Raw genomic sequence first — 13,738 nt, 5'->3', positions numbered from 1 at the left:
TCTTCTGGTTCTTCCTCCGGTGTTCTCGTCCAGCATCTCCTCCGCGGCGTCTTCTTCCCTTCTTCTCCTCGGGCCGCTCCGCATCCACGATGGCATGGAGGGAGGCTCTCGCTCTTCTCTTCATCTTCTTCTCTTCTTAATCTTCTTTTCTTCTTCTCTTCTTCATCTTCTCCTCCGGGCCGCTCCGCATCCATGCTCCCGCTGTGTGACGCGTCTCCTCTTCTGACGGTTCTTAAATAACGGGGGGGGGGGGGGGCACCCGGTGACCACGCCCCCCTCTGACGCACGGTGACTTGACGGGACTTCCCTGTGACGTCACGGGGAATGCCACAGGGAAGTCTCGTCATGTCCCGTGCGTCAAAATGCTGTATTAGTATTGTTTAAATATTTGTATTATTTTGAAAATGTGTGCATATCCTCAGGACATCCCCATAGCTGCAGCTGCTATTTCCTGCTTTTCATAACAGCCAGTGCAATGAGGTGGGGGGAGGGTTGATACATTAGCTTCCTTCTGATTGCAGAAGTGAAAGAGCATGTCCCAGGAACCCTTTAGATGTGCATATTCTAGGCAGGGAGCTGGCAACTGAATGGTGTGGCCTTTAGCTATTAAGTATGCCCATCAGTTGCTTGATTGCATTCTATGAGACAATGCTCGTTTACAGCAATACCAGGGATGTGCTCTTTCATTCAGGTTCATCATTTTGTATCACTTACATTCTCGGCATTTGAATGAGTGGCTACAAAGGAAGGATTTTGAATGAACAGAATTAATTTTAGTGAAAATAAAGAAAATAACTGCATTTGGGGATCTATGGAACCAAGGTATTTATTGAGGACTAAATGTACACAAAATTTTAAAGAAACATCAAGAAACAATTGGGAATTAAAACTTGAAGCAGATATGTCATTTTTGCGTTTTACTTAAGTTACACTTTAATCACATTAAGGCAAAGTAACGTGTTCCCTTTATAACAGGCACAGTAGGCATGCAGCACTGCATTCCCCTGATCCAACAGCAGAGCCCCAAGACAATGTTATTTCCAGTAATGGGGAATATAAGACATCTCACTACCTCCTGCTCCTTCAACATAGTTGCTGGGTCTGAGTTTTGTCTCATGAGGACAGGGTTTGGATTTGGGGGAGCCCCATTTTTCAGGAAGTCAGAACTTACGGAGGAGTTTGAGGTGGGCCTGTGCCAGATTGGGGTGGTGGGGAACAACATGGATGGTAAGTACAGGATTTTATTTCTAATGTGCCTGGTAAAAAAAATAAAGCGGTTGTTACCCCAACACTTCATATTCCTGATATATACCTGCTGTACCATGTACTTGTATGAGAAAGTATCCTGTTCTCTTTGTATTGCTTCCTTTGTGTGAAATCCCTGGTGATCCTGCTACTCACTCTGCTTTCCCATTAAATACTGACCACACTAAGCAGGAGAATACACCGTGGTCAGTTCTCTAGCTGTGCTGGGAACTCCATGTACACTACTCCAATAATCAGACCCATCCTGACACGCCCCTGCTGCACAGCCATTCACTGGGAAGCTCAGTGTGCTCAGGGCCGTCTTTAATATTGATTGGACCCTGGGCAAAAAATTTCTTGCCCCCCCCCCCGTGTAATTTCGCTCTCCACCTGCTCTGAGACATACAATAAATAGCAGCTAGACTCAAAATCAGTTTACTGTATTAGATCAGGCAGGGATTGTGATTGGTTGCCAGAGGTTATAGAATATAGTTAGCGCTTACTGACTGGTTGCTAGAGGTTACAGCACACATTGCGGCTCACTGATTAGTTGCTAGAGGTTACAGCACATGATTTCTGCTTGTTGATTGGTTGCTAGAGATTACTGTACAGTAATACTGCTCACTGATTGGTTGCTAGAGGTTACAACACATCATCTCCTCACTGCCTGCACACCATGGACTGGGGAGGTGAGGGGACCCATCAATAGACAGAAAACTCCTACGGATCCTAGAACTCCTGGGATCAGTGGCAGTGTTGAGGGAGGGTGTGATCAATGGCAATGCTGATTTTTTTACAGACTACCAATATAAAGAGGAGTTTCAACACTGGCCACCAATGTAATAGGGGTTTACACTGACCACTAATGTAAGGGGAACATTTACACTGGCCACTAGTGTGAATTAAATGATTCTACACCAAGCCCCAATGTAATAAGAAGATTTACACTGACCACCAATTTAACTGAGACATTTAGCCTGCGTTTATATCTTTATCCACTCTGTCGGTACACCTTTGCACCCTTAAATTCCTGCTAACCTCTGCACCCTAAACTTCCCCCATCCTCTCCACTCCAACCCCCCCTCCTTTAACTCAACCTGCCTCCTCTGCTCATCTTTGCACCCACCTTCCTTACCTCTATACATCCCCTCCTTGCTCACCTGTGCACCCCAAACGGTAATTCCTTCTCTACCTACCTCTGTAGAACTGGCTGATGTTAGGCTTAATGACTACAGTAGCAGGCAGGACTTTCAAGCATGCCCCTTTTACCTCCCCAGTGGGCAGCATTCAGTATAGGTGATGGTGGATATGACCTCGGGGGGCATGATATACATATAAATGCCGCCATTATTTAAATAGCAATGCTCCCGGCCACCGCTATTTACATATTAATGCCGCCGCTATTTACATATGAATGCCGGTTATTACAGGGTCTGCAGGTGAGTCATCCATACGCAACAATAGGGCAGAGCTGGGCAGCCTTTGTAGCAGCACTTTATACTGAGATATTGGGACACAGCACAGGACTAAAACTTTAAGGGACAAGGGAATTTAAACCAGGATAGTTGGCAAGTATGAGGCAGGTGCTTTGGGCCCCACAACAAAGATAAGGCCCAGGGCAGCTGCCCCTTTTGCCCTGCTTTAAAGACGGCCCTGAGTGTGCTGCTGCTTCTCCTCCTCCCAGCTCTTATGCAGCTGAGAACAGAGGGATCAATTATTAAAAAAGGGAAAATGTATTTATGTTTTTTTTTGTCTACACAGGCGAAAATGCATTTTGGTGCCCCCTCCTCCACAAATCAACCCCCCGCTATCTGCAGCCTCGCTGTTGCCTCTGTAACGTTCAACTCACAATGTGATGGGGTTTAGCATGAAGGAAGCAACCCCCATATCCTCCATCCCAGCACACCCCCATTCCAGTACATATCCTTCCCCATCCAATTCCCCCTCTCCAAATCCCTCCTCAGCACAAATCCTCCACCTCCCCTACCCAGCACAATAAATACGCACAAATTTCTTCTCCCAGCAAAAATTCTCTACCCTGCCCCCCCCATCCCTATTTTAGCACAGATCTTCCCCCCAGTTCTGGCACAAATCCACATCCTCCATTCCAGCATAACCCCTCCCCCATCCTGGGTTAAATTCTCACCCCCCCCATCCTTCCCAGCACAAATCCTCTTTCCCCCAAATTCCCCATGCCAGCAAAAGTCCACTGCCCAGTTCTGTCATAAATCTTCCCACCCAAATCCCCCATCCCAGTACAAAACCTCCCTCCCAAACACTGTTTGCCGCCGGCTGCCACTGGTAGCAGCCAGCATCTCTTTGATTTGGGTGTTGGGAGGGTGGGTAAGAGGATACTGTACATGCTAGGGAGCACTTTGGGAGGAGAGAGGTCTTGTGCTGGGGGAGTCAGATTTCATATCCAACCTCTCTCCTCCCAAAGTTCCCACTGCCTAGCACATACAGTATCCTCTCACCCCCCCCCCCCCCCAAATCGCTGCAAGTACTCCTTTCTGTTAGTTTGCCTCCCTCCCCCAAAATCATTGCAAGTGTTCCTACTGTTCAGTTTTAGGGGTATCACTGCAAGAGTCAAGTACTCCTTTTTATCAGCTTATACATTTCACCCCCCCCCCCCCCCCGCGCCGCCCTGAATGTGCAAGTGTCATAGTGTGTAATAATCACAGACCTCAGATCAGAGCCACAGAGCCACAACGGTGTCTATTCTGCTCCCAGTTCCTCCTGCTGTCTGTGTGAAGTGGAGGAAGTCATCAGAGCCGATGAAGAGGCTGCGGCTTCACTCTACAATGTGTCAGTGTGAAAGGCAGCCGGCGGCGAGAGATGCAGACTGTCAGAGCTAGCACTGCAGCATGTGGGACACCAAACGCCTCGTTCAAGCTGCGGGGTGGGTGTGCCCACACGAGTGGCCCTGCCCACACACAAGGAGAGGAGGAGGGAGGGGAGCACTCCAGCACTTTGGCGCCCCACCTCTGCAGCGTCTAGGTGTGGTGCACCCCGCGCACCCGCCCAGGATCGGCCTTGGTAAGTAGGCTACTGGCCAAAAGATAGAACATAAAGGGAAAAAGAGCCCATAGCTCCACCTTCTGGATAAATAGTAGACTACATATCCACTATCCATTTCCTTTAAGTTGATATTGAAGCAGTGTCACCCTGTGTGAAATCTCCACTCACCATTCATTGGCCAGAGTCAGGTCAGGGTGGAGGAGGTCATGAAGACCTGAAAGATTAAAAAAAAAAAAAAAAAACAGTGAGATTCAGAGAAACAAATAATACAAAAATGTTTTGGCTAAAGTTGGAATTAACACTCTATGGAGCTTACTCTTCATAACTCCTTCAGGCCTTGTTTCTACTTTCCAGCAGCATTCTATTTCCCCCTGGTATAACCTCACTCTCTCCATTTAGTATGTGATGTGCAGAGTTGTGCCATACTTAGTTTTTAGACAGGTCCGACATAAGCTGTAGCAGTGCCCTCCACCCCTAATTTTCACCAATACAAACACAGAAGTGTTATGGCAGAAAAAGAGCATGTGGCTCATCAAGTCTGCCCTTTCTTGTTTTTGTCTGTGTTGCACTGCAAAAAAAAAAAAAGTAGCATGACCAAAATGTTGTCTGTTGATGTTCTTTTACAGTCAATTTATTTTAAACTGACGGCTAATGCAATATGCCTAAATGCACAAAAAATGCTGTGTGTATTAGTGTTAATGAGCCCTGATTGTTGACTGACTTGTTACCTCTGCTGGAAGTCCTTTCCCAAGCATCTACTACTCTTTCAGTAAAACAATATTGTCTAAGATTTATTTTGAACTTTACTCCTGCTGTAAAGTGGTCAATGTCCTTGATATTAGCTTCATATTGAAAATACTGTCCTAAACTTGAATTCACATTCTTCCTGTGTTTAAAGGTTTCTGTCATGTCCCCCCTTTCCCTTCTTTCCACAAGACTGTACTGTACATACTGTTTCTGTAGTCTCTCCTGATTTTATCACTTAGAACTTTCACCAATTTTTTGCCGTCTCTGGGATCATTTCATCTTATCGATATATTTATTTGTAAGGTAGGTCTCCAGAACTGGACATAGTATTCTAAATGAGGTCTAGCTAAAGATCTGTGTTAGGAAATTAGGACCTCCTTCCTCCTGCTGGGGATCCCTCTAGTGAGAACTAAAGATTTATATAGGGAAATCAGGACCTCCTTCCACCTGCTGGGGATCCGTCTAGTGATAACTAAAGGTCTTTATAGGGGAACCAGGACCTCCTTCCTCTTGCTGGTCATTCCTCTAGTCATAACTAAAAATCTATATAAGAAAATCAGGGCTGCCTTCCTCCTTCTGGGGATCCCTCCTAGTGATAACAAAAGATCTATAGAAGGCAATCAGGACCATCTTCCTCCTGCTGGTGATCCCTCTAGTCATAACTGAAGATCTATAATTGGGATTCAGGCCCTCCTTCCTCCTGCTGGCGATTTCTATAGTGATAACAACAGATCTAAGAGAATCGGGACCCCCTTGCTCCTGCTGGAGATCCCTCTAGTGATAACTAAAGGTCTATATGGGGGAATCAGGATCTCCTGATGGGGATTGTCTAGTGCAGTGGCTGTCAATGTATGAGCTAAAGGGGGTCTCAAATGAGACATTACCAAAGGGCTGCACATAATGTTCAATATGTATGCTATGCTTGAGAGGACTGCCAGAAACTGCAGACCTAATAGAGGAATCGAGGAAATGAGGGTCAGAAAGTGTGGACATGCTACATTTCGGGCTGGGGATATCCTGCAGAAGACAATACGAAACTGGAAACATGTTATATGAGGATAGTAGAGGTCAATACTATTGCCCTACTCAATGTTCCCACTACAGACTGCTGAGGTCCAAAGGCCACACATCAAATACCAAACAGCTGCATGTGGCCCTTGGACCATAGGTTAGGCACCAGGGCTCTAGTGATAACTAAAGACCTATATAATAGAATCAAGACCTCCTTCCTTCTGCTGATGATCACTCCAGTGATGCAATGACAAGACATCCTACAGCAGTGAGTTGTGACACAGCTAAGGACCACCACATGCTCAAGGGATTCGCAGACTACAGTTGGGGGAAACTCTGCTCTGTGGCAACCATTACCAAATGAAAACTTGTACTTAAAGTATAACAGTACACAGATGTTTAACCATTCCAGCACTCATATATATACACCCTGTATGTGCTACTTTACCTTGTTTCAGATTTCTGGCACATGCCTATTGCTTCAGTAATAACTTTATCATTACTTGTAATACTGAAGAAATACTTATATTTGCCAAAGCTTTGTTTTGGCAATATTGTCTTGCAAAAAATTATATTTTTTCATGCAATATACAGGCAAAAAAAAATATATGATGCTAAAAAAATGAAATACTTAAAGTGCATGTTCCCCCTACATTTTTTTATGTCTAGCCATTTCATGTTTTATTGCTTCAATTCCAGGTGATCCGGACCCATAACCGTTGATCCATACAGGCATGAACAGGTTGTGTAGCAGCTCCTTCCCACATATATTTACAGGCTGCTGTGCGAGGCATTGTGTGCCTGTAACTCCGTGGCCAGTTAAGCACCCTACCCCCTCTGCCCAGCCCTGGAAGCAAAGAACACAGATGGAGAAGGTATCTCCCCACAATGTGTGACATAACTACCTGCTCGCCCACTTTGTAAACTGATAAGACCACACTGTGCAGAAGAGCAAGCATAAGGAAGGCTATGCGGTTACATGACCGCTTAATAATATAAAAAAAAAAAAAAAAAAAAAAAAGGTACAAAAAGTTTATATTTGAAATAACGAAATGCAATCATGGTAAACAAATACTATTTCAGGCATAACTATGTGTTTTTCTTGTATTGAAAGAGAGGAACAAGTTAGGTCTGTTTAGGGAGCAAGCATTATTAAAAAGTTAAATATGGTTTAAAAAATTAAAACTATGTTAAAGTTCTAAACATGCAGAAGTATATAAAACACACCAATAAAAATGGTATATCATGGACTTCTTACCCTCCTCCAGAGACGTGTTTCCAATAAGGATGTATTCACCATGCCCACGAGTCAGAACAACGCCAAGACTGTAAAGGAAGCAATTCTGGATCATTTAGGTTTTCCTTATCGGTTTTGCATAAATAGACTGAAAGTGGAATCCACTCAATTTGGAGCACCGATTAAACAGCATTTTATATCTTCTCACCTAAAAGGAGTGTCGCTGATGTCTGTGTAAAAGTAGTCACAGGTCATAAACAGGACACGCTTCTGTAAAGACAGGACACAAGTGGCATTTATTGAAATGATGCATTTCGAAGACTTCTACATTGAGAAGTGACACCATTGCTGCTCTCTGCCATTGGCAAAACTCACATCAGCATTTCATGTGATCTGTTATCATGCTGTTTATGAAGACACAGGTGCAACAACCATTCCCACACACTGTATTATACTGTCCTTAGTAGTTTAGCCACTAGGTGGTAGTGTTGTTAAATGCTCTGAATTCCTGTTATTTTCCAATAAAACAAAAGGCCCAGCCATGTGTCCAGCACCATCTTGACTGGTAAGATCTACTGCAGCTTTCCAGCAGTCTCTTTGTCCAGTCATAAAGAATTTGTCCTGGCTGGTGCTAGGAGATTGTAAAATTCCACAACAAGCAGCATTGCTATGTGGAGGCACGGCCTGTAAACAGTTCCTTGTCCACACCAAAGAACAAAAAACAGAAAGTGTTTGGATCCACTTACCCCCTTATCAACGGTGACTTTTACATCCATAGTGAGCGTTCCTGTCTCTCCATTTATCATTGCTGTTCGGAGCTGCGTGAGAGACAAAACCAAAAATAGGCCAAAATCAAAAATTTAGGTCACACCAAAATGCAGCCAGCAACCCAGACCTCAGGAAAATAATCAGTACATCTGTGCAATGTATGCATATTTTTTCCACTTTCAAATTCCTTTAAAGAAATGTAGCAAGAACAGGAACATAAATACCTGTTGGTCTTCCTGAAATCCAATGTGCTCCTAATTTCCTGTATGGACTGACAACACGTCGCCTCAGTTGCACTAAAATCACAGGCAGTGTTGTCAGTCCAGCATTCTGGACTAAAAAATTCTGCCTATTTCCTCTCGAAATGCTTTGATTTTTTTCCAGCAAAACAATGCTACTGCTGCCTAGATTTCCAGGAGCCTGCCCGCACCCTGTATGTCAGAATAATAACATACAGAATAATAAAAGTTGTTTCTCGCTATAAGAATGAATTAAAAGACAAAAACAATGCTGGGGGGGGGATTTGGGTCATAAAAAATTCCTTTCATGTGTCGTTTATAAACTCAAACCTAAAGTACACTTTGCATAATGGGAGCACGAGACCAGCAAAGGATCAATATTTAAAGCTGTACTCTGGCACAAAAAAATGTATTTGAATATATTCTTAAATCAAAAATCCACTTAAATCTTTAAAGCAAAGTTCCAGTTGTTTTTTGTGTTTATTAATAGTCAGCAGCTACAAAAAGCTACAGCTACAATAAACACACACTCACCTGTGCCATGATCCAGTGATGCGGCCGCCCGAACCCTCGCCTCTCCCCAGCACCAGCATCACAAGTGTGGGTACCCGGCTGTGACAGCTTGTGGCTTGTGACGTGTCCTAGAAGATTGCAGGGAGGGAGGGGGAGAGGAGAACTTCCGCTCGAGTCGCCTAGGTGGCCCAAGCGGAAGTGGGAGGTAGGTACCTGTCAAAACTAGGTACCCACTCCCCCCAAAAAAATGACATGCCAAATGTGGCATGTAAGGGGGTGAGGAGTCCTTAAAGCGGAACTTCCACTTTTGGGCGGAACTCCTCTTTAAATCCACTTTGTGTGCACCAAATGCAGCAGTTACTTTGTCATTGTGCTGCACATAACATTTAAACACTCTACTATAATTATTTTTATTTCAATCTTTGTGGTTTTATCACTTACATTCTCATCTCGATCCTCCCACTCTACCTCAGACAGATCCACGCTGTTGTAGTTTGGCTTTGGCCTCAGTTTTTTCCCCTCCTTATACTGGGAGATAAATATAATGACAGTTATGGGTGTTTTAGTCAAATCTAACATTAAAGATTAGGTACAGGCAACATGAGAAAAGGCATCAGTAAGCTACTAATACTATCCAGCATAAACTACAACTGTGCTAAAAACAGAATGTGCACTTGGTGCCACTGTGATGACAATGTATTAAAAGATAACACTGTCATGAAGACATGGGATGAATTTACTGCCAAAGTTGTGATAAGGTCACATAACCTCTGAGGACCAATGCAGTGAATACTGTCTGATGTTATCATGTGATCATTCAAAATCAATGTAATGAATACAGACAGTGGGATGGTTTTACAAGCCTTTTCTCCCCAGCATGCTGGATAAAAAAATGATAAACAATAGATATTTTAATAAATTCTTGAATTCTCAGTTGGCCAAGCACAGGTACTCACCAGTGGGCGTAAATCAGGGTGTGACAGTATGTAGCCATTGTTTGTGTTCAGAAAGGCATAACCATGAACGCCAAGCTAAAAAAAAAAAAAAAAAAAAAGAGAGAAAACGTCTAAAATCATTACCAATTCTAAAGAGAAGTTTTACTATGTATTTTTAAAGCTAATATTTTTAATAAGCCCCATATGGTGAGATGAACAGTTCCACTTTCAAATAAAAGTGGACAAAGTGCAAACTGATCCAGAGATGCCATTATTCATACCACCACCAGGTGGTGCTGCAGACACGCTGTAAGAAATGATTGGTCCATAGAAGTTCAGGAGTTCAGGTAGAAGCTCACCTTGTACCTGGGCGCCAACTTCAACAGTTCCCGTAGGGGGACATCTGACCCGACAACCCCTAAAAGGATCCCCTCTGATCTCTGCAAAAATGGAAGATACCTGGTCATTAATCCAAGTATCATTACATAATAATGGCTCATGACAATTGTAACAATGTTAACAGCACCAGTGATTATAATAATTATATCTGTACTAAAAAATAAACTATTCAGCTTGTTAAGTTTACTACATGTTTATTTTAGTTTTTATTCAGCACAAATGTTTTTATATGTACAAAAAATATAGCGGTATTAAACCCAAACCCAAACATGTAATATATTGCAGCTTACAAATAAGAAGTGCTGCATTAGTTTTATTTTTAGGGTTTTTTCCCTCTATTTTCACCTACTGATTTGGCCAGTAACACACCTCTTGTATTGGAGCACAGGGGCACCTTTGGAGAGCAGCAATGTTAATCTAGCAGGAGGGGAGTGTTATGCCGCGTACACACGACCGGTTTTGCCGTCGGAATAAACTCCGAAGGTTTCTCCGACGGAACTCCGACAGAATTCCGCTCAAGCTGTCTTGCCTACACACGGTCACACCAAAGTCCGACCGTCCAGAACGCGGTGACGTACAACACGTACGACGGGGCTAGAAAAAGGAAGTTCAATAGCCAGTAGCCAATAGCTTCCGTCTCGTACTTGTTTCAGAGCATGCGTCGTTTTTGGTCCGTTGGAACAACATACGGATGAGCGGTTTTCCCGATAGGAATTGGTTCCGTCGGAAATATTTAGAACATGTTCCATTTCTAGGTCCGTCAGAATTTTCGGAAAAAAGTCCGATGAGGCATACACACGATCGGAATAGACGATGAAAAGATCCCGCCTGACTTTTTCTGTAAGACATTCCGCTTGTGTGTACAAGGCATTAGATGCACTACTCCATTTCAATTCACTAACAAATTGAAGCCAAACTCCAGTTCACACTTTATAGACAATTTCAACAGTTTCCTTTTTCCTTTTGGGATAGAGGTTTTACATAAATAAATAAAAGCTGATCATTGTAAGCACCCCTGTCTGGGTTAAATGGTTTGTCCCATCCCTCTAATCTGCAAGAGAGCTTGCACTTTTGAAAAAAAAAAAAAAATTACTGGCCACAACAAAAGGTAAAAAAAAAAGAGATGAAAAACCCAAAAAAAGAAATTGAATGCAACCATCCCATCTAAGAATTAGTAAGCTGCAAAATAATAAATGTTTGCCCTTGGGTTTAATACTGCTTTAAGGAATAATCTTCACCATTTTGGTTGGTGAAAGGCTCAATGCGTTTTTGCAATCAGTTTTTGCTAAAATGTTGCCAATTTTACACCACACACACCTAGGCATAATCAAGAATGTGTATCTTTATGTATATGACTGATCGTTTTTTTTCTGTCATAAAGCTTCTCAGCAAATTAAAAAAATAAAATGACTAATACCACTTAAAAGCAGATCTTTGCCGCAGATAAAATAAACTTCCCTACATGTTTGCAGACTCCTTTAAAATGTACAGTAAGCGGTGCACACACAGCTCCTGTGCCTGTCCACTGGGATGTATGAACCCCTGCACATGGAGGCAGATAAAACAGTCCACATATATGGACAGTGGGGCTGTTCATTGAAACAACCAGATTTTATTTATTTTCCCTGTGCAGGTAGAGGGTGACTGGCTTCTAAATTTTTGCTGTAAACTCCATACATCCACCCTAATGGCCCGTACACACGATCCGAATATAGTACGACCGTTCTCGCTTAATAGTCGCAAGTAGAAATTGAATAGCTAAATAAAGTCACGAAAATTCTTGTACAACAGACAAAAAAATCGGAAGTGATGTCATGTATTTGTATTGTATTTTCGGACGACACCTATACTGACTAAACGAAAATCGTACGATCTGGAATCGTACGAGGAAAATTTTCGGGTATGTCCGATCGAATAATATCGGATGAATAGTCGTGATCGTCTGTCGAAAGTAGTGTACACACAATCCGAATATCGTATGATCCTTCCTCGGACGACCGTTTTCGTACGATATTCGGATCGTGTGTACGGGCCATTAAACATCCAAGGTCACATGACCACACAGCTACTTACAGTCTCATTCTTCTTGCTGAAAACCGGCATGGCTACTGTGGTCATGAGCAGCAGACTCTGGGCCTGAGAGGCGAAGAGCTGTGAAATGAAGGCAGATAATTAGTTTTTGTCAAGAGAAGGATAATAACATCTGATTGGCTTCGTCTACAGCAGTCACAATGTTTGTTTTGTTCACTTGCAAAGTGACCTAGCTTGAAAATTTGACTATTCCAGGAAGAGTCAGTTCCCTAACATAGGTCCATTCCCCCTTGCATGTCATAGTTCTCACCTCATCTAGGAATGTCTAATTATTCTCTGTGCTGGCCCAGCTCCTCCATCCCTACCCTCACCTCCCTTCATAACCTTTTGTGTGGGAGAAGGAGTGAAGTGGAATACTATAGAGTGTCACTCTGAGTCTGTTGGGGCTGCTAACATCACATCATAGATGGTGGCCTTTTCAATATCTACACAAGGCATGCTTTTAAAGGTAATAGCATACATTATGTTAAATGCACATATAATCTTATGGGAAGATTTTTGCTGTAATGAACAGTCTGGTGACAGGGTCTCTTTAAACATATTCCCCAGTAGTCACAAAAGGATATGTCCACTTTAAGCTCATTAATTACCTTTGCAAACCCAGTTATTACCTAGTAGCAGTGACATCATCACTATGCTGTACATAGACTGTGCAAAGAGCAGGGCTGTTGAAGGGACACAAAAGGTCCGCCCCCTACAGGCTGCCTGCAGAAAACTACAGGAGGGGGCGGAGACAAGACCAGTCACTCTGTACAAAGAGAGAGAGCAGCAGTGACCGGTCTTTATTACATGGAGTTCCTGCACAGAGACAAAGTACAGGAGTGGTTTCATGCTGAATTACTGCAAAGATCTGAAAAGAAATACACAAAGGACACCAAGATTCCAGTAAGAGTACATATGGCTCTAGTTTTCAGAAAACATACACTCATCGGCCACCATATTAGGTACACCTGTTCAATTGGTTGGTAACACAAGTTGCTAATCAGCCAATTACATGGCAGCAACTCAATGCATTTAGGCATCTAGAATTGGTGAAGAGAACTTGCTGAAGTTTAACTGAGCATCAGAATGGAGAAGAAAGAGGATTTAAGTGACTTTGAACGTGGCATGGTTGTTTGTGCCAGACTGGCTGATCTGAGTATTTCATATACTGCTGATCTACTGGGATTTTCACGCACAACCATCTCTACAGTTTACAGAGAATGGTCCAAAAAAGAGAAAATATCCAGTGAGTTGTGTGGACGAAAATGCCTTGTTGATGTCAGACGAGAATGGGCAGACGAGATAATAGAAAAGCAACAGTAAATCAAATAACCAAGGTATGCAGGATACCATCTATAAACGCGCAACACATTGAACCTTAAAGCAGATGAGCTACAGCAGCAGAAGACCACACCGGTGCCACTCCTGTTGAGGGATATTTTCTTCACACACTTTGGGCCCCTTAGTACCAATTGAGCATAATTTAAACACCACGGGCTACCTGAGTATTGTTGCTGACCATGTCCATCCCTTTATGACTACAGTGTACCACC

The 13,738-nt window shown here is 43.0% G+C and overlaps 1 protein-coding gene across 5 annotated transcripts in view; it reads right to left on the bottom strand.

Moving 5' to 3' along the window:
• Window positions 1–13,738, bottom strand: part of CACNA2D4 (calcium voltage-gated channel auxiliary subunit alpha2delta 4) — a 374,858-nt gene that overhangs the window by 254,073 nt on the left and 107,047 nt on the right. For all 5 annotated transcript variants that reach the window (XM_073621593.1, XM_073621591.1, XM_073621594.1 and 2 more), the window contains 8 exons: window positions 12,186–12,263; window positions 10,073–10,153; window positions 9,735–9,809; window positions 9,220–9,306; window positions 8,005–8,076; window positions 7,467–7,528; window positions 7,280–7,347; window positions 4,432–4,477 (listed from right to left, as the gene is read on the bottom strand). In XM_073621593.1, the coding sequence (XP_073477694.1) occupies window positions 4,432–4,477; window positions 7,280–7,347; window positions 7,467–7,528; window positions 8,005–8,076; window positions 9,220–9,306; window positions 9,735–9,809; window positions 10,073–10,153; window positions 12,186–12,263 (569 nt within the window). The remainder of the gene's footprint in view (window positions 1–4,431; window positions 4,478–7,279; window positions 7,348–7,466; window positions 7,529–8,004; window positions 8,077–9,219; window positions 9,307–9,734; window positions 9,810–10,072; window positions 10,154–12,185; window positions 12,264–13,738) is intronic.

The sequence above is a fragment of the Aquarana catesbeiana genome, linkage group LG03 (genome assembly GCF_042186555.1).
Source record: "Aquarana catesbeiana isolate 2022-GZ linkage group LG03, ASM4218655v1, whole genome shotgun sequence".
Classification (NCBI taxonomy): domain Eukaryota; kingdom Metazoa; phylum Chordata; class Amphibia; order Anura; family Ranidae; genus Aquarana; species Aquarana catesbeiana.
Note: the sequence above shows the minus strand (reverse complement) of the source record. Positions and strands in the feature narration are given on the sequence as shown.